This window comes from Nestor notabilis, unplaced genomic scaffold, assembly GCF_000696875.1.
Source record: "Nestor notabilis isolate BGI_N333 unplaced genomic scaffold, ASM69687v1 scaffold20900, whole genome shotgun sequence".
In the NCBI taxonomy this organism is placed as follows: Eukaryota; Metazoa; Chordata; class Aves; order Psittaciformes; family Psittacidae; genus Nestor; species Nestor notabilis.
Window position 1 is genome coordinate 1 of NW_009910994.1, and position 26,068 is coordinate 26,068.

Consider the following 26,068-nt stretch of genomic DNA (forward strand, 5'->3'; position numbering starts at 1 on the left):
GGGAGCGGTACATGCATCACTCGTAAAACCGCTGTGGTTTGAGGCGGCGACTCAATAAACAGCTTAAACCAAAGCATTTCACACTCCAGACCAATTAAAAGTCGCTAACATCAAGGCTAGAACCTCACTTTCGCTCACTTCAGTGCTGACACCCATGCACAGGGCAGGTCACGCTCCCTTTCCATTACAAATCAATTCCAAACAGAGAGGGGAGGTTGCTTGACCCAGCTCGCTACAGCAATAACCACAAGATGAAGTAAAATGTGAAAGTGCTCCAGAGCGCAAAATATTTTATTTAAGAATTTACAGTGTCAAATCTTACACTGAGGAAAGAGCCGCTCCCCGCTCAGAGGAAGCCTTCGTGAAAGAAGTTGTTTGGCAGTCTCTACTGAAAGGAGAACACAACCGGCGGCCTGGCCAGGCTAGAGGAAAGCCAAGCGTCTGACTAGGTTTTGATTAGAGAAAAGTAAACCACACTGACTGCTGCTGCCCACGCCTGGAGTATGGACCATTACGCAAAGGTTTCTAATCCCTCCCAAACAGCATTTTTACTTCGGCTACATACAAACCTTTTAGGACACAGGTAAGGCTATCGAGATCTCGGAAAGGTGGCATTATTCAGGAAAAGAAAAGAGAAAACTATGGGGGACTGACACTGGCAATTTCACATTCACGTTATTTCTACTCATGGGCAGAAATTCAAGTAAAATCAAGGAGTTTGGTGGCAAGTTCTAAATAAAATATGGCCTAATGATTTAATAAATATTTAAAGTTTATTTCTCTCTTTGCAGATAATTCAGAGTCTTCAGTGAATACGAATGTTGCATATCATGGTTTGCAAGATTTCCTATATTAAATCTAAAGATTTTAAAGTCCTTCAGTAGAGGTCTATTCCATCTACTTTTAGTATGTTTGAAATTCGGCTGTTAGCTATTTAAGACCTTGGTTATTTTAGTAATGGAAATTCAAGAACAGAGTATTACACTGATTCTGGCACTCGACAGGAAAAGAAACTTAACTTCCAAGCTGTTACCACCTTAATTGCACAGTGCCAGCAGTTTGAGAGAAAGCAAGTAACCATATTGCACTTAAAAACACTCACTCGTCAAATAGTACAGCATTGGCTATTATACAGAGAGCTTCTTCCCCACTATACAATTTGCTTTACAAGTAGTCTAAACCACAAACTACATACAGACTAGGTAAGATCCAAATCAAATTAGTATTAGATTACAGTCACAGTTTTCATTCCATATAGGTCAATTTATTTGGATGAGCCGTGGCCCCCTCCCTGCTCCAAAGAACCAACCAGCACGAGGCATTTCCCAGAGGAACATCTCCAGTGCCTCACACTGAGAAACCCAGTCCTGTTGGGTAAGTATTACAATTGTGCATGGTCCTCTTAAGGCCACAGAGTGTTATGTTACAATGTGGACATGGTTTTCCCCCACTGGGAGGGGAGAATCCTTCAGAAATTAAGGAATCCCTGAAACTATGCATTCAAAGGTCACACTAGTAGGTTTCAAATAAACTCATGGAATAAATTGCCTATGCAATTTACAAATAGTTTTTTGTAACAGACAACAACTCTTTCCTCCCTCGTGTCTATTCTTCACCACAGCAAAGCTATTTCTAGCCAGGTTTTTAAAAAGGAAAAGTTACATATATTTCATGTTTGGTAATGGTTTGAGTAGATGAGGTGCAAGCAGGGAGACCCATGAAAAAAATCACCCATCATTCAATCTCTGTCACGTCACCTGCAGCTAGTTCTGGTACCATGTGCCATAATTGAACAGTTCTTTGCATACTCAGAACACGAGTGAGAATCCCAGACACAAAGCCACTGTATTCTACTTCAATGTTGGATACTTTCTCTGCCCAATTCTTCCCGGTCTTGAACTTCCAGTGACTGCAGGAGACTGAAAAAGGAGAACAGGGATAAAAAACGTTCTGTAAAAGCTCATACTGGAGACAAAACACAAAGTTGGCACTGAAGTTCTGAACACAAACCCTGTTAAACGGGTGCTAGGCTGCTCTGCAAACACATTTAACACTCTACATGCAACAGGCAGAACTAAACTAATAAAACAAAGTGATGGGTTTGTTCAACAGCTTTGTTCAAAGAAAAACAAGGCCTTTACTCACTTGTGCAAATTGTGAAGGATTGTAGAAGGGAACTGCGCCTGCTGAAGGTCCCCCCGCGGGCGGCACAGCGGCAGGCTAGGAAGCAAAGACTGAAGTTACAAACTGCAGAGCTCCCCTGCCTCTCAAAGGTGGTTTGCTTAGTCATACAGAGCAGATATTCACAGTACTAATGCCAACAGTATGGGCAGCGCAGCATTTGTAACAACTGCAAAAGTGCTGGTACAGTTTGCATCCAGATCTTAAGTATTACTTGCTTAATGTAGGAATTGGCAAAACAATACCACATGCACAAACTGTAAATAGCTCTGAAAATCCAAAGCATGCAAAACCAAAACAAGACACCAGTGTGACGTCACTGAATTAGTACCTTCTGCTCTTGTTAGTACACCTGAGGGCTTGCCCCAAAAGAAACATTCTATGTTGAGTTTTGCCTTACTTAGAAATATCAAAAAGAGTTTGTATCACCCCTTTATGGTGACCCCACAGCACTGGAACTAACAGCAGAGATGAAGCATTCCTTTAATTCCTACAGGGGCTTTTGTAGATGAAACAGGCATTGGTGTTATTACCAATTGGAGACTGGCAGCAGCAGAATGACAAGGTCTTGTTTGGGTGAGGCTTTTTTAGGAGGGTATTTTTTTGTTGTTGGTTTTGGTTTGGGGTTTTTATTTGTCTGTTTAAAATCAACTGACAACTTTGGTATCCCAGGAAAGAGCTGATCAAAATGATTAAGTGAGTCTCTTAGAAACATGAACATAAACAAAAAGCATGCCTGGATTACATGCATTCTCATGAACACTAAAAACTCTGAAGACCCTGTTTGAGTGTTAAAAGGAACACTACATCATTAGTTACTTGTGATGTTATCGTGGTGAAATGAGAAGAGGGGAAAACGACTAACAGTAGCATTAGTATTTGAGCAAATGCAAAATAAAGAGGGGAGGGGAAAGTAAATCAGTGAACATAAATGAGAATGGCCAGCCACATGTACCTGATTAAAATGCTGGCTTACTTCACGTGATAATGAACTCATTGAACTAGAGCGCGAAAGCTACAAAACAGCAAGAACACACAAATACAAAAAAACACAAATAAAAAAGTCGTCATGCATGTCACTGCCCCAAGCTTTCAGTTGTTTTATTTCAGTTTAAAAGTCTCTGCCAAAGGTTAAACCAACCTCAAGTTAAAAGAACAAAATAAAATGTAAAGCCAGAAGTTAGTTTAAATCAAAAGGACTTCTTAAAGCACAAAATTATGTAGCTATAGAAAACATTTAGTAGGAACAAAGGTAATGTTACTCTGCCTGGCACATAGCAATCTGTTCTCCTCGTCGTGTCTTGCACTCAGTATTAGTGAAATTACACGCATGCACGGAGGCAAGAAGAGATCCTCAAACTGCTATTGGCATTTTACTCTGAAAAAGGTTTGTCAAAGTGTGCTTCATAGAAAAAAAAAAGACTACACCACAGATAGGACACAGAGGCTGAACTTCTTATAGGGGCTTAGAGGTCTTGTCTGTACAGTTTTGGAGGCTGTCACATGGTTCCATCTCGGCTAGTCATCAGCAACTGCATCAGTGACTTGTTGGTTGGCCCATGATAAGTCCACTACAAATTAATGGTTAAAATAAGTTTCAAAAGTAATCTGCTAATGACTGTGAATCAAGCCTTACCTCGCCTGACTGGGAGCCATCAGGGTTAGCAACGGGAAGTCCAGATCCAGGAGGAAGGGTTGCAGGGTTTAAGTACTAAAGAAAAACAATGCACTTCTGTTTATCTTCATTACTAAGATACTAGCTCCCATTTTGCTGTCTTGATCCCACAGAAGCAAATGTACACCAAGCCAGGTGAAACATGCAGGTATGTTCTTTGATCCCTCTCCTGACACATATCCTGCACCCACAGACCCTGCCAAATGCAGCAATGCAACTCTTCATGGGCTTTCCACTTCCATTTCCACTTTTATTTCCCTTCTCCAGTTCTTTAATTAAAATACTATACACAAATGTCATCCCTACAACAACATGTTTTGTGGCTATGAAACTGCTATTCAGAATCATGAGGGCTTTTTAATCAGAAGCTTGAATTATGCACACAAGACATTCATCTAACCCACCTCTGGTTCCACAGTAGCAGCAGGATCTGTGCTGGTCTGATTTGCAGCTGGTGCATGTTCTGCTGCACCACTCCCTTCCACTGGCTGGGGTTCCCCTGGAACTATAAAGGAAATGGGATTTAGTCAAACACATTCTATCAGGGTTTTTGATTTCACAGAATGACAAGTGGGGACATCAGCAGATCCGACTTCTACAATACCAATCTTCCCCCAGAAAAGTCATTTAAAGAAGCCCTAGTCTTGTTACAAGTTTACTGACCCATCTGTTTTACTGCACTTCCCAGACCGATTCTGTTTCTAAACCAAACTGGACTTAATGAGACTGAACATTCTTAAACGGTCATTAAAGGCTACATAATACACACAGTCAAAAGTGAGTTTAATAACCACATAACCATAAATAACCACACGGCCTCCTCACAGTTGTATCCACTCATGACACACCTGAGTTTGGAACAAACACATTCGCAGGAATTGGCATTGGTGCCAAGGGGGCAAATAGGTCTGATGGTGCTGGAAGAGCACCACTTGACTTGGTTCCACCTGGATTCAGGACATCAACATAACGGGCTCTGCTTCCAGCTAAAACAGAAAAATCCAGAAATAACAGAGATAAGCCTCATGTCATCCCCACGTCCACTTCCAACAGCGTGCTGGTTAAACCATGCTTCAGAAAATAGTGCTCCAGGGAGATAAACAGTAATACCCAAGTCATGACACAGCTGTGACAGCAGTCACAGTGCCAAAGCTAGAAACAAGCAAGGCCAGCAACAGCCACAGCTCCATGATATCAATGAGTTGCCAACTGTTCCCAACAACTCCAGAAAAGGCAAGACTTCTGCCTTCATATTTTATGCAAGAGAAAACCTGAAGTCTTCCATACTTGAAGCATCAATGTTGTCTGTTACCTGCTCTCCTGGAGAACATGTTGACAGGGGCACCAGGAGGGCCTCCAGGTCCGCCTCCAGGTCCAGGTGGAGCAGCCTGAGGAACTTTAGGAAATCCCGTTGGAGGTGGTGGTGGAGGCTTGCTCTGCAGAGAACAAAAAATCCACACCATCACTGACCAAGAGTTTTAAATGAAATATCCATCTGACTTCCCTTTCCTTTACTTACTCCAGAGCACATAAAATAAAGAGACATCCTGTGGTGCAGACCAGTATTCCTCATCTTCCATCTGATAATAATATCAAGGTATTTCTACAACCCATCTAATCTACAGTCACTTCAAAAGGAAACGCAACAGTGGTTCTTATTTGTGTTTTGAGAGAGAACCTCAAGTGACAAGGATGGTCAGGACATGTGATCTTCTTTGCTACACAATGCATTACATTTTCAGAACTATAAACTCTTCCTACCTTTCCCCCCACTATATTCTGTCTGCAGCAAATTGATTAACAAGCAATTGCCTGGGTGATTCCAACCTCTATGAAGAGATACACCAGGCTAAGTTTAGAGCAAGCTCCATTGTAAATTCAATCACAATTACTGGATCCACACTAGCAACTGAAGACACAAATGGTTCCATAAGGATGTAGACTGCAAGAACATGTAACCTGTTGATTAGTTTCAAGATGTTCCACATTTTAATCCAAATTGAGTAAAAGGCAGCTCTTAAGAGCCAATAACAGATTAAAGAAGATTGTGGGCCAGTTCAGATTGCAGTTTTCCACTTGGACAAATAATGAGTACTCAGAGTTTTACCTCTTCTTCTGGTTCATCCAGATTAACCCAGCGTTGTTTCTGTTCATCCCAAACAATCTACAAAAAAATCAGAGTCAAGGATTAGGAGTTCAAACAAAGCTGTTAAGCCCCTTCCACCTCCGCCAAAAAGTAACCTTTTTTTTAACAGTCAGTCTTGGAATAAGCAGAATCTTGATAGCTTTACACACATTTGTTTACTTGTCAAGACAACATTCATCTGCCATCCAGGAAACCCTTTTGAACAAATTAAAATGTATAAAGGTTTCTGTGATTTAGGGGCCTTACTGATTTGTTCTTGTCATCTGGAAGGTGAGCTTCATTCTTTCCTTTTCCCATCAGCCAGCGAAACCAGGTTGCACCAGTCTAAAAATAAACACATCTATTCAGTTAATTTTCTCAAGACTGTCTTCACAGTCTTGGGAGAACTAAAAGAAAACAGATTAAAAGAAACATCCACGCAACAATTCATTTTCTGTTAGAGACTTCAACTCTGAGCCAGAGCTGCACCTAATAAATAGCAAGCAGTTTAGTCAGGACTTCTGAAATCAGCACCCAGAGCAGGAGTTGCCACATGCACTAACAGATCCCATCCAGCTACAGTACTTTCTTGGTTTACCTTTCTAGGTGCTGCCTCCTTTTTTGTTTCCTTTTTAGTCTCTTTCCCTGCAGGAACAGAGGGAGAAGGAGAGGGCTGTTTTGCTGCAGAATTCGATCTCTCTCGTCCCACAGAATGAGCAGAGGACTCTGAAGTCGTTCGGGATCTTCGCCCATAGCCCTGTATTACAAATATACAGGAAAGTACAAAGTTGTCACTCCTGGAGCAATGGATCAACAGATTAAATTTAATCTTACTAAGCAAATCCCTCCTTTGAAAAGTTACAAAAAGAGATACAAAAGCACATAAAACCAAACATAAATAAAAAAGAAGATTTAGTGAAAGAAGCAGCCTGCTCGTGGCATACCATATGTGCTGAAGACTGAGATGCAGATCTGGATCTTCGTCCTGGTGCCTGGTTAGATACAAAGCCAGGACATGCATAAGCAGCAAGCAGCTAAATATCTGACACAACATTCACTTGTTATCAAGAATTCTCACACAATTAAAGACATTCAAGCTGATTATTTGGGTACTTCTATCTCTTCTGACATACAGAAGGTGCAGAAAAAGAGCTGAAGTCTGGCCAAGCAATTGCACTATCATGGAACTGGTCCATTAAAAAGAATTAAGTCAGGGCACTGCTGGGCAGGCCAACTAGTCCACAAGAGGAAAGATACAGAAATACTGCACCAGGAAGTGGCTACTGCACTTTTTCCTCCCACATTAGTTTGTTCTTCTAATGTTTGTATAGCAACTCAAGCATATAAAAACAACATTCACTATTTCTTGTATAAGTATGGTTAATTTCTAGTTAAAAAGCCTCTTCACCTTTTATCAGTTGCCATATGTATCCCTATTAAAAATGTTTAAACTAAACTGACTTGCCAGGAGACAACTTCAGTGATATTTAAACAGTGAAAATACTATATATTTGAAAAAGAGGGTTGGGATTTTGATAAACACTTTCCACAATTCCAGCCATTACAAGTGGAGGTGAATATTGTGCTTTTAAAACAGTCACAGAACTGTTCTTTAGGGCCTCACTTGCTAAGGTATATTACGAGTTCTTCTGGCTATGAAGAATCATGCTGGGAGGTGGGAGAGGAGGGCAGAGAAAGATCAGTTAAACTGTTCAGACAACAGCCTGATATCCCCCCTCCACCTTTGTTTAAATAGTAATTATTTTTAGAGAAGAAAGTTACAAGGTACAGCTAAATTTTTTCTACTACTTCTTTTTCACTCTACTGAAGGGGAAGGGCAGTGGGAAAGAAAAACCAAGCCTCAAGTATTGCTGCAGAGCAAGACAGAGCCCCAGTATACACTTGTTTTTGCATACAGCTGCAGTGCAGCTGGCACTTGCTGAAGTGTATGAAACACAGATACCATGCTAGCCATTCTGCCATAGAAATCCTCCTCTCTCTGGTCAGGAAAAGAATTCTGTGCAGGAGACTCCGGGGCAATTCTCTGCATTCCTGAAAAACCAAATGAGATTATGTTAGTGGGGGGGACACAACAACAACAAAAAGGCCCACAGGTCCCTCAACACTTTTAAGATGACTAATAGACTTAGGAATTTTGTGCTAGGAAGAACCTGGTCTTTTAAAGAATGTGAACTGCAGCTGCTGTAATTATTTGTTTCTTTCTCTCTCCTACCCGAGTATTATGTTTGTTCTAAACACAGGGCAGGGCAGGCTGAGGGATGCAACCCTCAGTATGGAGTAGTTTAAGGTTCTTCACATCTCTGACACAGCTCTGGCAAACTTGTGTGTGCCTGATGCCTTCACAAGTTCTGTTGACACCGAATTAAAACTTATCAGGGTTGCAGGAGCTGATGTCCGAGGCAGAAATCCCTTAGACTCCAGTCACAGACCTCACAAACTGAACTGCCCAGCCCAGTGCACTCAGGGTCGAGACCATAATCTGCTGAGTCTGACCTCTCTTTTAAACCAGGCCAAATAAGCAGGATAAATACTGAAACTCTCCAGAGATGTTTCTGTGCCATTACATGGTGGGTCCAAATTTCATTACAAGACTTGACTTACTGTTTTCTAAATACTGAGATATTTGACATTATTCCCTAAAATAATTCATTCCCCTTATAAGGAAGAAAAGCTGTTTACTGATACCACAGACCTGTTTCCAGGTTTGTCTGCTCTTCCGCCCGTGGTTCAATTTCTTGTGGAGGCCCCCCTGGTGGTACTGCTGACCCTAAATACAGTGGTGATGGTTCAGTTCCATAAGGATTTGAAAATCCTGGAGGTGCAAAGCCATGTCCTGGACCAATAGACTGGGAAGCCACTGGATAGAAAGGGACACTTCGGACAGCTTCCTGGTCACCAGGAGGAATCACAGCAGCTGATCCATCAAGGTCAGCCTGAGGTACTGCAGCACAAAATAAAAACATTAAGAGTTACAACTAAACAAATTCCAGTGTGTGAACCTTTTAATAAGAGGATACAATGCAGAAGTGAAATCTCACTGTTTCTGCCACTCTCTTAAGTGGCTTCTATTCCAGAAACCTGAAATGTTTATTTTCTGTCACGAAGAAGGATATGAAGCACTTACCTGAAGGCATGAGCTGCACACTTTGCATCTGTTGGGCCACATTGGGTAGTAAGGATGCTAACAATGCATTTTCAGCACCTGGACCCATGTCATGGCCAACTCCTGCTCCATCACATTGACTAGCACGGTCTAATTCAGAGCTTGGTGTACTACAGGCATATGGTGGTGGGGTGGATCTGTCTGTGTTATAAGCTATTGTACCCTCCTGCACAAAAAAGCAAGATCTTATTAAGTTCATAACCAAGGGAACATATAGCAAAGGAAATCTTAAAAGTGAAAGAGCCCACTGGGTTTTTTAGTGGTTAGCCATAAAATGTGTTGCCAGCCATTTGCAGGCCAAATTCAATCAAATAATTTAAAGTTTGGGTGGTTTTTTGTTCATTTTTTAAGAGGGAATTTTAGTTAATCAGCTCAAGGGTCCCATTTTAACAGATCTCTGTAAATAAATGGTAATAATTTCCACTCAGTTACAATCTAGCAACACTAATTCACACATACTTTTTTCTGGCAAGCAGATCCTCTGCTTACAGCAGGAGTTATTGCAGCTTCATGAGCCCTGCAATCCTCCTTGCATTACAGCACTAGGAAAAACCTGTCTTGTGTAACGTGCACCAACTATTCTGTATTGAATCCTGGGGCACTTACATGTGGTAAATCCACTTGGTTTAAACCATAACACTTGAATTTTACAAAATGAACATATCATAAGGTCGTTTCAGGTGCTTCTGTACTTAGCAGCATGAACAAAGCCACTTAAAAAAGCGATTTACACTAATCCTTAGAAGAGAATACTTCATGTTGAAAAGCACATTCTGTACCTTGATCTGTCCATCCACATGTCGAAGCGTTACTAACCAAGAAGGTTCAATGAAAGATTCCTGTTCTGGTTTTTCTTTTATCTGTGGGTCAAACAGGCGCAGCTGGGATGAAATCTACAGAAAGGAATCATTGTAGAGCTTAAATTAACCAGCCAACAAAAGGCAACCTCAGCCACAGCTTACCACCTACAATACAAGGCCACCAATAGTGAATTCCTCCTGTGTTACCTGGATTAGCTGGTCAATAAGTACAGGTGAATAGTAATGTGGGTCTTTCAGGACTGTTCTGGAAATCACTTCACAGTAATGGAAAGCCTGAGCGGCAAGTCCCATTTCAGCTAGTCGGCAAGCATAGATGAATTTGAAAACCTGTGGAATGCAAGCAGGTGAAATACACCAAGTGAGCAGAACATTCGTGGAAGTATTGAATGAAAGGCAGTCTGTCATTCCAGTTATAAGCTCAGATCCCATTATCCCATCTGTACTAGGAGGGAAAAAAAATTTAGGGAAAAAGAACAGAATTCTCCTCTTCCATCCAATGTATTGAATGGAAGTTACCTATTTGACTACAGCCAGCACCAAGTTCTGCTGCATTTTCCTTTTGGGATATAGAATTACAATAATACAATTAAAAATAAGCAAGTTCAGAATGCACAGATGACAAAAATGAAAAGGAGATTTAAGGGACAACAGGAAGAAGTTATCCTGCACCACGTTATCCACAAATATTTCATGTTACAATGGAGAAAGTATTTGCTGTGCTGAATATAGCGCATCAGAGATGGAAACCTCCCATTAAACCTGCCAAAACAAAAGCAATCAAAAAGAATCAGCTCCTCACCTGGAAGTTGGGTAGGCAGCCAGGCTGAGTTCCCAGGGACTGTGCATATTCATAGGCTTCTGTTCTTTGAATGGCTTCATTGGTGGCAAACTTAAAAAATGGCAAGCTATTCGGGAATGGGAGAGGAAAAACACTAGTTAACATTCAGATGACACATGCTGACAATAAGTACAGACCTGTCAATCAGAGAGAAAGTCAGAAACAGCTCTGGTAAACACACAATATCAAACAAGGACAGGGCACCAGAGTTATCTCAAAGCCAGCTGTGGCTAGTGGTGATAAGAGGAGCAGAGCAACTCAGTCTCTCAAGCCACTGTCTTTCATTTTTGCATCTAAAAAAATCATGGTTTTTAAACAGAAGAGAAAGACAAACCTATGGTTTGATCCAATCAGGACAAGCTTTGTTGTCTTCCTTGTGTAAACTCCAAAACCAACTTGGGCCATAAGGTAACAAAAATGAGCAGCATCCAGCAGGCCTTTTGAAGCTGCAGAGAAATAAGTGACAGAACTCAGGGTATTTCCTCTCAGTGACACACTGTAATTCAGTGTCTTATACTGGTTTGGCTTTGCATCCAAACACCTTCCCAACAGAGACATGCCCACATAAAACTGTTCCCCTTTACATTTCACACAGCAATTGCCTGTTTTCAAGAAAATAAGCTGAGCAATTAAAGCTTCCAGAAAGCTTTTCCTTCAGTTATCACCCTGTTCATTCCCCAAGAGTTACCAAGAGTGTCTCCCATGGTAGCAATGGTCCTGGATTCCAAGTCCACATTATTGGTCAAGTTGGATAACACCATTGCTAGATGAGGCCTCCAGTCTCCCCATTTTTCATCTCCACAGCACTAAAATTAGAAGAATTACTTAGTCAAATCAGTGACTGGAGCTCTGCATGGGTAAGTGTTTCAACCTAAAAAGGACCAAAACAACTTATCTCACATTCTAGGAAAAGCAGAGATTACTGTTGTGAACTACACCACTCACTGCAGCAACTCTTGAATCTCAACTGCAGCTCACACTTGAATCTTACCGTGGATGCAGCTGGCATCCTTCCAGACATGAGCTGGTAAACAGTCTGCAGAGGGTCATTAATTGGGAGACTGTTGGCAAATCTACAGAGACATTACACAGAGAAACAAAACACAAGCATGGGTAAGCTGTTGAAATGTACATGAACACTCAGTGGCAGTTAATCTAGCTTAGTTTAAGAGAAGGAAGCGCTGTCCTAAAATACCACAATAAATAAGCAATTGCCCAGAGGATAATGTTCACAAGCAAAACATCAGTAGTTAACTGGATCTGCCACTTTGATACAGGTCAGTCCAAGCTAGGAAAAACCTCAGGATGCCCCCCACGGCAGCTGACCAGACTTAGTACGTGATTTCACAAGCTCAGGAACCCGAGAAAATGTTTTTCTGTCTACAGCATGCACGAAGACATCTACTTCCTGCAGGCAAGGACAATGAAGGGTAGAACATTGCTCCTTGGCTTTAACAAAGCTGACAGTTGGGATTTTGCAGTTTTTTCAAAGCCTGACTAACAGCACCTGTCAAGGAAGCCCATGATGACACTGTTCAAATACCCCTTAAATGGAATGAGTGGCGTAGAATAACTTCTCAAGTTTAAATTTATGGCCAGAAGGCCCCAGATTGAGGCATAACAGATGACAACTGTTATGTACAGGTAAAATGAAAACAATTCTTGTACGAAGTCCTAAGGATAACTCATAATTTTGTCATTAAGGTTTCTGAGCACCAAGTCTCTAAGTCATTAGCAGAATAAATCACATTGTACTAATCAACAAGCAAAACAGTACCTGGTCATAACTCTTGCATGTGTTCTGCTGTCCATTTTGCTGGCAAGTAGCAGAGCATGACCCCATAAACCATGTTTCATGGCAGACTCCAAAGCATCCTAATGAATACAGAAATCAGTTTCCTGGGAATAGCTTAACATACCACTCAGATAAACAATGAATGCTTTACAGTAGTACTTGGTGACTTTGTTTAGATCAGCTGCTAATACATGAATATAACTGTTTTATAATACAGACTGTAGGGCATCACGTTTTTCCATATCAGCATAGTGCAGTGCCATGAAATATTATATTCATGCAAGTGGCAAAAATTATTTTAAGTGATGCCTCAAGCTTCCAGATTTGTGACAAATAAGTGAACAAAATAAGACAGATGCAGATTTGGAACAACAGTACAAGCACTCACCTTCTTGCGGCCATAAAGCAACAACTCTCTGAATCTCTCTGTCTCTTTCTCAAGACTGTCGATTGTGGTTAGAAGATTATCCGTGAGAAACGAGAGTTGGGCTTCACCAGATTCTTCTTCCACTTGTTCCAAAGCCTCATTAGTGAAATCAATCAGATTCGCCTCATTAGGGGACTTCCCAGGAAGCCACACAGTTTTATGATCTCGGAGCAGAAGTTCTGCCAGGTCTGTTCCCACAACAGTCTGTACATGTAGAGAAAATAAAGTCTGATATTTCAACACTGCCTTCATTTTATTTGTCATTGCAACAACAATATGTGACTGTCACCACCTCTGAGCACCTGGGGACAGTTTACCTGTCCCATCAATGCCATAACTATCCCAAGATAAGTCTCTATACACACATCACTGTCTTTTACATAAACACCATTTTGTGTAGAAACCATTTTAGGACAGATGAAAACTCAAGCAGTGAGACATACCCCGTTCTGCCGGCACAACAGTACAATGAAGTCCCAGAGCAGACTTGCAGATTCTTTGTCAATTAAGTTTTCATTCTTAAAGCACTGTGTAGCTTTATTTTGTGCAAAATTAATAACATCCACTTTATGGGTGTCATCCCTGAAAACAAAGAGAAGGGGGGAAAAGAAAAGGAAGAAGAAAGGTTTCAATGAGGGAAAAGATAACACTGAGATCATAACTGTGATTAGTATGAGGAACAAATTTAAAGACCATCTATTATTTAAGCAGGTGAAAAGACACAGATATTGTAAGTCAGTTTAAATCTGTAATTTGCAGACAAGAGTTCAGTGAAGAAATGAAATCTGAAATCTGTAAGAACATACTTAGCAAGAGGACCAGGGAACGCTCTCATCTCTTCTTGCTCTGCAGAATGTTGTAGCATAGTCTAAAACACAAATACAGTCCATGAGAAATTCTTGTAACTATGAATTTTGCGTTTTAGCAGCAAAAACCCCAGACCTGGACATAGCCAACAGTATAATCAAGCTCTTAAACAAAATGCACATGGGGACTTGCACAAGGATAATAAATGATGAAATCTACTCTACATGAGGCCGTTCTGTAGCAAAATATAAAGATCTCCCTCACATTTCCTTAATCATAGAATCATTTAGGCTGGAAAAGACCCCTAAAATCAAGTCAAATAATTTCAGACTTGTGCCACAAAGTAATTATGTACAGTTCTACTCCCTCATTTACCAATGAGTTTTACCCGCATCACATAAGCCCATCCTTCCACGTATTTTACATGACTTTAGTATTGCATTTCTTTGTAGTGGCACAAGAAGAATGAAAATATACCCACGACATTCAACCCCCATGAGGAGCTGGATGAGCTGATCAAGACAACCTCATCAACCAGAGGAAAAGAATTTTTTGAGTTACCGGTTTACTTTCAATTACAGCCCAAACAGATAAAGGTACATGTGTTGACATATTAAAAAGTCCAAAGCTATAGATCCAAGTTGCCCACTCCCCTTCCAAAAGGCCGACCTGTATGCATCACCTCCCTTTTTTCTTGTAAGCTTTACCTCCATACTGTGTATCTCAACCAGAGCTGGCTGTCCTTCTGAAGGCAGGTTTGGCAGCACTTTGATTAAGAAGCCTCCAGGACCAAACCTGGCACAGATATGAGGCACTGAAAATTTCTCAGGTGTTGAGGGCCTTAAAGGTGCTGAAATGGGAAGAAACAAGAAAGTAAGAACAAGTAACCTGTCTTGCAACTGAGTAAACTTGCTGATGTACTTATCCAAACCAGTAAGCCTGCAGTACTGATGGAAAAACCCTGCCACTCAATTTGACTAAACTTTACAAGCAACAATCAGTTCCACCATAGCCTCAAAGATTTGCAACAAGAACAAAGCTAAGCTACAGAACTTTAAAGTCCACTTATTTTGTCAACGTAGGGGCTTTGATTATTTGTATCAGACACATTTCCATGATCTCTACAAATACATGATTAACCTTCAAAGAGCTAATGATATACTTCAACATATTCTGCAAAAGCTTTTCCAGGGAAACACTGTTTTGCTCCACACCAAAAGGGCAAGAAGAAACTAAGGGAAAATCTGAAGTTTAAGCTAAACTTTATAATCATTACTCAAGAAGCATAAGCAGCATGGTTAAAAATCTATCTAGAAGACATTTACAAGCGGAAGTATGAAGTATTTAATAGCAAACACTGTGTAGCTACTGCTGTTCTGTGATATACCCAGGTTTCAAGAAGCAAGTTATCCTTATCCTGGAAAGGGAACAGAACTTTGTTCATGTGCACATACACAGTGAACCAGGCGTTTTTTCCTGTTACAGGCTCACTGAACGAAAGGCATCTCATATACTACAAACAGTAACCAACATTCACAGCAGTGTAAACTGCTATGGGTGGACGACCTCACAAGCACATGCTTTCCCTCCTGCTTCCCCAGTGGTGCCAGTACCTTGTTCCACTGCTGACCATCCAGTTTCAGGCGGGTAGCCATAATCTGTAAAAGGCTGTTGTCCATCAAAGTTGGGAGCGTATCCACCATAGGGATAATCTGCATGGAGTGACGCTGCCTGCGCGGTTTCATACGTATTAGCCGTTAGATCGTGATTACTCCTATACAGCTGGCTCTAAATAGATCATATTAGTAACTGTTAGCAGAGAGCATGAAGTTACACAGAGCAAGCAACACTGCAAGCGTGAGCCAAGGCAGTAAGCGTGTTTCCCCTCTGGCTTTGATTCGTTATACTGCTCATAAACCAGGCTTCTTACATCTCTGCTATGGCAGAAGCTCCCCTGCAATCCACCTGCAGCAACAGGCTAGAGAAGATAATTCGTATCTCCGTGTTCTCATGTTCTCCCCGTGTTTCACTACCATTTGATCTGTTCACCTCCAAGTACATCCAGTTCTCTCACAACAGAATGTCAATGTGCTTGTGTGAACAACATCATCACAGAACAAGTTACAAGTGTTGTTGCATCAGCAGCTATGGATCAGAAGCAACATTCACCTCTGCTGTAACACTCTGACAGAAAATCCCAACTGATTAAACCTGATGAATGACTAAATGACTTCAGGTGCCTACACATGAATGCCTAAACGATCTCCAATCCTACTTCCAATATTAATGAATTTGCATTCAGACTGGAAAACCACCTAAACCTTCCGGGAAACATCCTGAATCAACACGAGACTACAGCTACAGTGGCACATTCCAGTAGCAAAGACTACCTCAAAAGCTACCCAAACATTCTGTGTTTTTCAGGTATTTGTACTTATGGCATAAGTAGATGAGCAATCAGTTAGATTTGGGTTTTGCTTTTAGAGTCAAAAGAGCATCATTCAAATACAGAGTTAGTCTTTTAAGAGATCCCAAGTTCAGTAATAACATTCATGCTTGTGATGTGAAAATTAACATAACCCAAAGCCAGACACATCAACTACAGCCAAGCACAGTAAGGGCAAAGTTCTCACAAACAGCAAATGGATTCAGTAGAGGAAATTTTCCATTTCTGCGTGTGTGGCAACATGCACAGTTGAGTGCTGATTTTGGTTAAAGTTCTTTTGACAACTGTGACAAATATTAAGTTCAAAACTATGTTACAAACCAGCCTTGACTTACAGAATAAAAGTTTTCAAAATGCACTTTCCCCCAGGCTAAACCCAGAAATATTTCCATATTTCTCATGTTTTGCCCACCCTAAACAGAGAAAGGCCCAACTCAGCTGAAAGAATACTTGCTGCGACCATCTGAAACTCACCTGCTGAGAGCGAGAGCTGAAACTGCTCTGGTGACTGTGAACACTGCGGGAGCTCCGCAGACTGTGGCCAGAGTGCTCGCTGTGCACACTGCGCCTGTCAAACTCATCACCGTAAGGATCTCGATGGGGTTCAGAGTCATCATCAAAGCTGCCAGTGAAACGAGGGTCATATCTCCAGTTATCATCATATCGGTCATGTCTGGAGAGCAAAGAAACATACAAACCAAACATGAACAGAGCCACCCATATCCCTGAGGGAAGTGACTTCGCTGCACACTTGCCAAGAAGAAAACTGTACCTAACTCCAGCAGAGCTTGGAGATTATTTCCTAGACTGAGATTATTACAGTAAAAAAACTGGTATTTCTTCAAGAAGTTCATCCAGAATATTCAAGATCAAACTAACATCCTAGAAGAGACTCTTGAGTATGAAAACCCACAAAATATTCACCCATCTGAAAGCAAGTTCTCAAATCTTTTTCTTCACTGACATGACAGCTCATTTGTTTTCCTCAATGATCTATGCTAAAGCTAAAGAAAGGACTAGCAAATACATCGGTAATACTGCTCTTCAACAGTCTGTTACAGGATGCCTCTGCATTCCTAGAGAATATTGAGAGGATTTTACTTACAAAGCTGCATGATACTACAAAACCCTGATGCCTGATACAACTATCAGAACAGTTCATAACCTCTGAAGGGTTTGGGACAGAGCTTCAGCAAATGAAGTAGCATTTCTGTTAGATCACAAGCAAAGCCTCAGCCTTTGTCTTAACACTTACTACCATAACTTCATTTTCTGGTGACACACTTGACTGGGGGGGACTCGACCCTCAAGAAACCAATACCAGATTCTCCACCTCCACTTGGACACACACACTAGTTCTCTGATCACCATCAGCACCTAGGCCTGCGCTGTCCAAGATCTGGAAAGAGAATTGAGGGAACATGGATCAAATGAACAAACCTGTTTCCATATGGATACGCTTCTCTCTTCTGGTAAGGGTTGTGCTCAGCATCATACCAATACCTCTGATCATAGCTTCTAGGATCTCTGTATCTGGGGTCATATGCTGATGAGTAACGTTCCCAGCGACTTGGATCTTTGGGAAATAAAAAGAAATGGTTTAGCTATTGGAAGCTGTTGCCTCTAACCTTTTCCTACTCCTTTCTCCTTAATGACATGCTGATTTTGTCCTGAAGCATATAGCAAACCCAAAATAATGTACTCAAAGCTACCTAAATATGTCCACTCATTTTTAGTTAAAAAACCCAATCAAACAAAAACAACTCAAAAAAAAAAATCAATTTCCCACCTTTCAGAGAACCACAGATATGACAAATAGCTGAAGGGACAGCATTCACCAGACAGACAGAGCTCTTCTAACAACTTTAAAACTTGATTATAACATGATAACTCAACAAGTATTAACAGAATCTTTGTGATCAGTCTCTAGAGCGTTGTGCCCAATGCCTTGGGATGTGGACAGATGTTGCTTTAAATCCTCCCAGGGACCATACAAGCAATTATCTGCAGATTACCAAGGCCAGAATGTCTCTGTGAGCAGATCATCATGGACAAACCAAATACAAATCATGAGTCAATTTCTGGTTACACCCACCTAAAATTTACTTTCCCAGTCTGCCTGTAGGTTACACACCAAGGATACACCTCAGTGAATGACAGGCTTGCAACACATTGAAGAAAACTACTGTGTAGACTCACATTGGTGTGCTCTCACAATGGAAAGCACACTGAAGGCTGAGAGTGAGGAAAAAGCTTACTTTCTATTTACTACTTCTACTAAATAAAACCCAGGAAGGATGGCATGGTATGAAGAACTCAAGTAAGTCCAAAGACCAGTTTTCAGCAAGTATTACCTCACTCCTGATGGTTGTGGAACTTATTAGTTTTATTAATATGGAAAAGCATAATAATTCTCTGATCTTAAAGTTCCTCATTCCCATAATTTCCTATAGAAAAATTCACAGTTCATTTTGAGACCTTACCTCCATAATCATATGAGTTTGGGTAATAGCCTGAGTAATAATCACTCCATCCACTTTTGGTATAATAATCTTCAGCATACCCTTGCCTGAAAGAAAGGGCAGAAGTGTGGAAAGTCATTATTCCTCTTCAGTCTCTTCTGAAGTCAGCAGGTGATACGAAGAGCTGTGTGCCACAACTGGTTAGGTAGAGGCTCATATGAAAAGAACGCATTTACAGGAAATCAAGGAATCATAAAATTAAGACTCTACAAAACCAACATATCGCTAAATTTATGCAGGCCATAAGAAGCTGACAGCCCTTACTGTAATACAATGATTTTTGTAGACTGCTTTGGTGGTAAGTTTAATCACTTACAGACTATCAACTACTAAAACTCCTGCTATAATTAACATCCTTTGAACTGTCTCAACAGGAAGTCAGTAACTCCAGTAACGAAACAATTGCTCGCTCGGCTTGAACAGTGTTTTGTTATACATCTTACAGTGATGAGGACTGCAGTCTGGAGAAGGGATTGTGGAAATGGGTCGGGACCTGAACTACCACTTTCATCAATAATTCTGAACAGAGGGTTTCAGCCTCTGGGGCACCTATCACCAGTGTTAAATATAGTCAGAAAAGAAACAAACCCAACACACACAACACCTTTCTTTGGGTACCTGGCCAAAGAACTCAATATTGCATCACCTTGTTCAGCCTGGAGCTGAAGCCAGTCAATACCAACAGTGCAGGACAAGTGCTACCACAATCCCAATGCCTTATTTTCATTCTGCTCTCAGTCTGTTTCTCAAGCTCAGCTTTTCAGTAGATGCAGCAATGTTTTGAGTGTTAGAACATCCTTACATTTAATACTTCAGTGAATAAATGAGATAGCACTGAGATGCAACTGTAACACAGCACATCACTACACAACTAACTCCAGGCTTGGATGGGCAGCAGTGTAGGAAAGGTTTGGTTTTCATTTCAGCAAATAGAGTGGACTGAACGGAAGAAATTACTGATTTACAGAGCCCATGTTAAAATACTGATTGTCTACATCAACACAACAAGCACCAGACCCTGACTAAACCAACACAGCAAAGTAGGAGTCCATGCATGCATAAAGAAAAGATAATCAGAATACTTCTGATGGAAAAAACAAGCTGTGGCTGCTACCCGAAAAATCATGAGCCTTGACTGAATGTCATTTTTGGGACCATCCCACAATTATGAAAAAGGCTAGAAGATGAATGTTAGGTGAAAAATGTAGTTTGTCTACTTGTATGTACAGGTACACGTATATTTGTATCTACAATATGTGTATATTCTCACACACATGTACACAAACATGCACAGGAGGTAAAGATACATAATGTGGAATAACAGGAACTTTGATGGTCTTCTACAGCTGATCATATAACTGATAGTACAAACTCCAAAGCAGCCAAGCAATGCAAGAGATGCTCCTCCCTGGAACACGTGGGAAGTTTGCTAACACAGCACCTGCCTCTGCAGAGGAGGAGATGTGATCTTATCAGATCAGGTTTATCCACCCAAACAATCTGCTCAGTCTCCTGCAGAGAGATACTGTTCCCCTCCCCAGAGTTTCCAAAGCTGCATCATTAACACCGCCACATTCAAGGCAACTTTCAGACATGCTATCACTGACTCTGCCACTCCCAGGCTCTGCTGCCCTGCAGAACTGTACCACAGTCCACATCCACCTGCAGTATCACGTCACACCTCAACACACACCGCAGAGCTGCTCCCAACAGGCTTTGATCTGCTCGGTGCCACCTATAGGCATTTCCACCTCTTATAAAAATAGTACATAAGACGAACAGGCACCAGGAAGTGCTACTGGAGGTTATTATCTCATTACAAGATCTCACAGTGCACTTAGATTCACTTGAGAAGGTGATAAAAGTTACCAAATGCAGCTACAGCCATCCGTGTGTACTCCTCAAGGCCAACATGCACCTCCTATAATCTTCTGGAGGTGGTAAGCAAAATGTATTTTTAATCTGAAGACTGCTCCATTAAGTGAGCTGCCAACAACAGACAACTACAACAAAGGGTTTCATCATTTCCAGACAGGTAACTGGGGCTCTCTCTTGGAAACCTGCAAACCCACCGACCAGGTAATGCAACAGTAACATGTCATCATTAATTTGAAGTTCATACAAATCAGTTTTGCAAAAGAAAGCAGTAATCCCTGGAAGGTAACTTGCTGCTTCTTGCTTAAGAAATACTAGAGATCCCATTTCTGCTTTGTATTTAGTATCTGCAAGTAGCGTCTGAGCACATTATTTCCCTCTCTCAATTTTTTTATTTCACATCATGAGACAGACCAAGACTTTTAAGCTTTCCCGATCCACATGCTACGTGCATCAAAACCTGTAGTGAAGTCAGTGGGTGGAACATGCCCACATAGCTCCTTTGCTACACGGAGTTTGGAAGTTTTGTGAGAAAGATGATCCACACAGCTGAAGCGACCATCAGATAGGTTAACCTGAGGCAGCACCAGAATGTTTTCACTTGATTCATCATCTCTCAGAGCTAATCTCAGCACCAAGTCCACCACAGTGACCTCCTGCCTGGCAGAAACGCCAGCAACCGCCCAGAGAACTAAATGAAAGGAGTAATAAGCTTCAGCAACAGAAAAGGCTGTGGAATCGTATCCTTTTCAGACATGGCATTTGATACTGCCCGTTCCTATGGCAGCACACAATGAGTTTTTGAACTTCCTCACTGAGGCTTAAGCTACAAAACTTCAACAGCCATCATTACACTCACTGCTGCAGGGCCTGTACTCTGATTTTACTCAATTTAGGAACTGCATACCTAGAAGGCGGCCTGTCAGAGCAGTGACTTGCTCTGGAACTCGGACGTTCAGGCTCAGGATACCGGTAGCTCCCGGGCTCCATGTAAGCAGTGCTGGTGCTGTCGTAGTGTCGGTACCGGGGGTCATACTGTCCGTAGGTATCCTCCTGGAAAAGAGATTGACACGTAAGGGAGGAGGCTTCCCACCCCTGAGAATAAACCCTTAAAACCAAATAATCACCATACACACCACAACTGTGGTACCTGGAGGGTGCAGATCAATAGGCTACAGTACAGCTTTCAGTACCTGTTGTGGCAAGTTATATTCAAGTCTTTAATATGTCAAACTTAGGGGAAAACCATTATGTCTGGACTAAAAGCTGTTCAACCACTGTGCTGGCCACTCTGCTAACCTGCCAATAACCCAGGCAGCAGATGGGAACCAAACCTGAACTCCTGAGCAGCTAAACAGTTACCACTGCCACCTTTTCCCAAAGAACCAAGCTGACATCTGTACAACTACTTTAAGTTTTTATCAGCTCTGTAATACAAGTTTTGTCACTGCTATCTGGATTTCCCCTACAATTCAATATTTAACATGAACGCTATACTGAATGCTGGGCACAACACAACTGTTTAAACTTGCAATTCAAAGATGAAAATTACTAATGCATACTGAGGAGGGAGGAAGGGGAAAAGAAGGATTTACCATGTAATAAAGATGAGCTGCTGTTCTGGGGTCTGCAGGAGGATAAGGTGGTGGATATGGAGGTTGGTAAGGATCGTAAGGATGTCTGTAGTAGTAGTAAGGGTTCTGGGGCGGACCAAAGGCATCCTGAGGAGTCTGAGGCAGGGATGGACGCTGCAGGTCCTGCTGCACGTTTGGCATGGCTGGCTGACTGGTGGTGCTTGAAGGGGCTGTAGATGTTGGAGCACCAGGCGGCTGTCCAGATGCTCGCTGCTTGTCAGGACTCGTTTGATCGTACCCTGTTGGCTGCTGTGCTGAACTTGCCTCCTGGGGTCCCACAGGCTGAGGATGGCTGCTCAGCACCTGGTTCTCATGCTGCTGTGATGCCTGCATGGCCTTAGTTCCTGCAGCAACCTGGTAGTTTGAAGGAAGCGAGGGCTTCCCAGATGATGCTGGCTGCTGCATCTGAGCTACTTGCATTTGTGGTTGAGATGGCAACGCTCCCTGTGCAGCTCTGTCTGATACAGCCTGATGCTGTACATCTTTTGTCACCTGTTGATAGAAATGTTTGTCATGCATCTCAGGATGCCCCTGACCAGCTGAGTGCTGAGGACCAGCAGGAAGTGACTGATTGTGCACCTGTACAGAATTACTTGCACTGCTTGTCTCCACCGTCTGTGTCACTGTGAAGTCGAGCACTGCAGCAGCTTCTTCTTTGCCATTTGAGTGATTTGCACAACTATTAGCCTGTACTACAGAATTAACAGGGGGGAGCAGTGCACTTGCACTTCCGCTGGGGAGACTTGTCCCAGGAGAAACGGATGAGTTAGACCCTGGCTTGCTGGCGAATTCAGGAACAAAACCTTCCATATTAACATTCTTTTGCCCTTCTGGAGCCAAATTAAGTGGAGTTTTCATAAGCAAGTTTGCAGGCTGATTAGAAGCAGCATCAGAGGAATTGACAGGGCTTTGTAATAAATTATGTTTTAACAGATTAGTATTTGGAAGTGCATTCACTAAGAGAGATCCAACTTGCATCACGGGTAATGGCATGTTTTCCCCAGCAATGATCCCACCAGCATGCAAGGGCTGGGGACTCATTCCAGGCTTGTCCCCAAGCCCAGAGTCCTTCACTGGCTGATTGTTTTCATTGCTGCTTAGCTGATTAGATAGAGAAATAGAAAAATTAATTGGCTGAGCCAAGTTATAGCTTTGATTAGGCTGAGCAATCAGGATAGGCTGATTTTGCAAAGACTCTGTAGGTGGAGAAGACAACAAACTTGCATAACCAGAACTTGCCTGAGACTGAAGTGCCTCCTCTTCTCCCATTTTGGGAGGATTCTCCAGATTTTCAGAAGTTATATTTCCATCCTGGGGCAGCTGCACACCCATAGTCCCTGGTTTGCTTGGCTGCTGATTAGACAGGCCTTCTTCTGGCGGCTGAATGACTTCTACAGTTTGTTTGGCAGGTACATACACTGCAGGAGCAGCAGGAGCTAGAAGAACATTTCCCCCAAAATTAGGCAACTCATTATGAGCCCACAGAGTTGTTGCTGGGCTATCACACTTCTTAACTGCTCCCTGAGCTCTTGTTGAGGACCTTCGCTCAGATACTGATTGTATGTTTTCCATAACATGTCCAGAGTGCAACTTATTTCCAGCTTCACCAGTGACTGCAAGAGGCAGTGGGTGTACCTGAGGCATGAAAATAGTCTCCAGATTATCTGGTGGCTGCTCGAGATTGCCTGGGGATGCAGCTGGCACAGCTGCACTCTTCTTGATATTCTTCTGGTTTGAGTGGTTCTCTCTTAACTCAACCACCATCTTTGCTTGGTCAATCTCTGCAGGTTTTATACCAACTCCATGGGACCTCACAGGTTCAAAAGAACTATTTGCACTTGTCTGAAACACTCCTGTAGGCTTAGGGGGGCTTGGGGTTGGAGGCTGGGACAGATGACCATGGTAGGTCTTGCCCAGGTTTAGCTCACTGGAATCAACTCCTAGGGGAGAGGAGTCAATCTGTTTAAAGAAACTAGCAGAAGATTCTTCATCAGGCTTCCCACTTTCTTGCTGAATAAATGTACCGACTTGCTCTTGAGGCCTTGCTGAGCTGGAAGCACTCCTGTGGCTAACGGTGCTGTAGTTTGAAGAGACACTATCTGGTCGGACAGGATGAGGTAATGAATCAGGTGCCTCCAAATTTGGTCCTCCTTCAGCATGGCTCACAACAGCATTCTTTGGAAGCACCTGACCTGGGAAGGATCCGTATCTGTACAGATCAGGGCCAGCAGCAGGGGATGAAGCACTCATGTTCTGTGGTTCACTTGGCAGCACTTCTTGATTCTGAATGCACTCCAGGTTCTCAACATTCTCATACTGTGACCCACCAGACATGTCACCTATATGTGCCTTGTCGTCACCAACAAACATGGAGTGCTTAGTGGCCTGTGCCTCCTGCTGGCTTACAATTTTAGGGAAGTACTGATCCATTCCCTTTTGTAGCATCTCACTGACTGAACCTGCACCAGCCTGTGCCTGAGCAAGGACATTCGCTGCCACGCGCTGAGGATGCACTGGCTGGTGGTACAAGGATGCTGAATTGGGCTGACAAGCATCAAACTCTGTTTTCTCAACCATGTAATTTTTTTCAGATGAAAGTATTTCTTCATTTTCTGCCTCATCCCCTTTGAAAAACATGGAGAGAGTTCCTGAATCTCGATCTGTGGGAATAGGTCTATTTGTTGTTTCAGACATATCCGGAGCCTGGTTTTGGGGGTTATTTTCCTGAGCTGCGGGAAGGACAAAACTGGAGTCTTGCAATGGTGGCTGTGGGTAAAACTGTTCCTGGTAGGGTTGACTTAACCAAGCATTAGTCATTTCTGTGTTCTGCCTGAACACATTGCCAGGCTGGATGCTGTTCATGTGGTGACTGCTATTTGCTGAGCCAGTTTTCCCATTCTTTTCACAACCAACGGCTGAAGGCGCTTGCATGGCATTTAGTGGAATACCTTGGTGCACAGGACCCTGCTGTAAATTTGCCTGCAGAGGAGGATGAGAAGTGCTAACAGAAGACTGAGAAATGTTATGAAGGTCGATCTGGGAAGACAGCTCAGGATAGGGCACAAAATTTCGAACTGGAGACTGCAGGTTACCTTGAACAGGCCTCCACTGAGACACAGGCTGCTGAGGAGGAGGAGGAGGGAAGAACGCTGCTGTGCTGGGTCCTGAAGGAATGTCATTTGGACCTCTGCTGACATCTTGTCTACCTCCAGGTTTGTTTGATGCAGCCATTCCAGGATGCACACTGAAAGAATTTTCAACTGCTGCTCCTGTATTATAGTGCAATGGCACCGCAGGTCCCCGGAATCCAGGATCTGCATTTGGATGCACTTCTGTAGTACTGTTCATAACATATCCTGGGGACGGAGAAGGAACTGGAACATTAGAAAACGTACTGGGATTGATTCCTGGTTGAGGTACAGGAGCTGCTAAAGGTGCGTGCAGTCCATGAGGATTGTCCCCTGCCCGTGGTGAAGTGTGCGTAAGGGCTGGCTGCGGACTCCCCGCCGGGGGAGAGCTTTGCATAACCAATGCACTGCCCTTGGATGGATTATCTAAAGAGGAACTCTGTGCAGTCTGTCTGCCAAATGCAAACGGGTCTGTCACAGGCTGCACCGGGGCAGCTGTTGCATTTGCTCGTTTACTGAGTGAGCTGCTTCTCCAGTACATGTTCCGAGCGATGCCGGCAGGAGGGGGAGCTGCTGCTCCTGCTGGCACAGGCTGCGGAGGCTGCTGCAT

The 26,068-nt window shown here is 42.5% G+C and overlaps 1 protein-coding gene across 1 annotated transcript; it reads right to left on the reverse strand.

Moving 5' to 3' along the window:
- Positions 1 to 1,850: 1,850 nt before the first annotated feature.
- Positions 1,851 to 26,068, reverse strand: SEC16A (SEC16 homolog A (S. cerevisiae)). The gene is made up of 31 exons (XM_010012654.1): positions 23,570 to 26,068; positions 22,292 to 22,822; positions 21,604 to 21,749; positions 18,783 to 18,868; positions 17,740 to 17,875; positions 16,774 to 16,972; positions 15,467 to 15,641; positions 14,561 to 14,703; positions 13,853 to 13,914; positions 13,490 to 13,628; positions 13,008 to 13,250; positions 12,602 to 12,699; positions 11,816 to 11,897; positions 11,513 to 11,630; positions 11,159 to 11,270; positions 10,786 to 10,891; positions 10,173 to 10,313; positions 9,945 to 10,058; positions 9,127 to 9,331; positions 8,695 to 8,943; positions 7,945 to 8,033; positions 6,580 to 6,738; positions 6,249 to 6,326; positions 5,964 to 6,020; positions 5,169 to 5,292; positions 4,705 to 4,842; positions 4,261 to 4,361; positions 3,818 to 3,892; positions 3,137 to 3,196; positions 2,146 to 2,220; positions 1,851 to 1,919 (listed from the first exon to the last, which is right to left on the reverse strand). Exons 1-31 carry the CDS (start codon positions 26,066 to 26,068, stop codon positions 1,851 to 1,853), a joined length of 6,609 nt encoding a protein of 2,202 aa, XP_010010956.1.

Excerpts from the sequence above, each read along its gene's own strand:
- SEC16A (XM_010012654.1), bottom strand. The coding sequence starts at position 26,068 with ATGCAGCAGCCTCCGCAGCCTGTGCCAGCAGGAGCAGCAGCTCCCCCT. Across the intron at positions 11,271-11,512 it reads TACCATGGGAGACACTCTTG|CTTCAAAAGGCCTGCTGGAT; the intron begins GTAACTCTTGGG and ends ATTTCTCTGCAG. Across the intron at positions 10,059-10,172 it reads TTATTGACCAGCTAATCCAG|ATTTCATCCCAGCTGCGCCT; the intron begins GTAACACAGGAG and ends TCCTTTCTGTAG.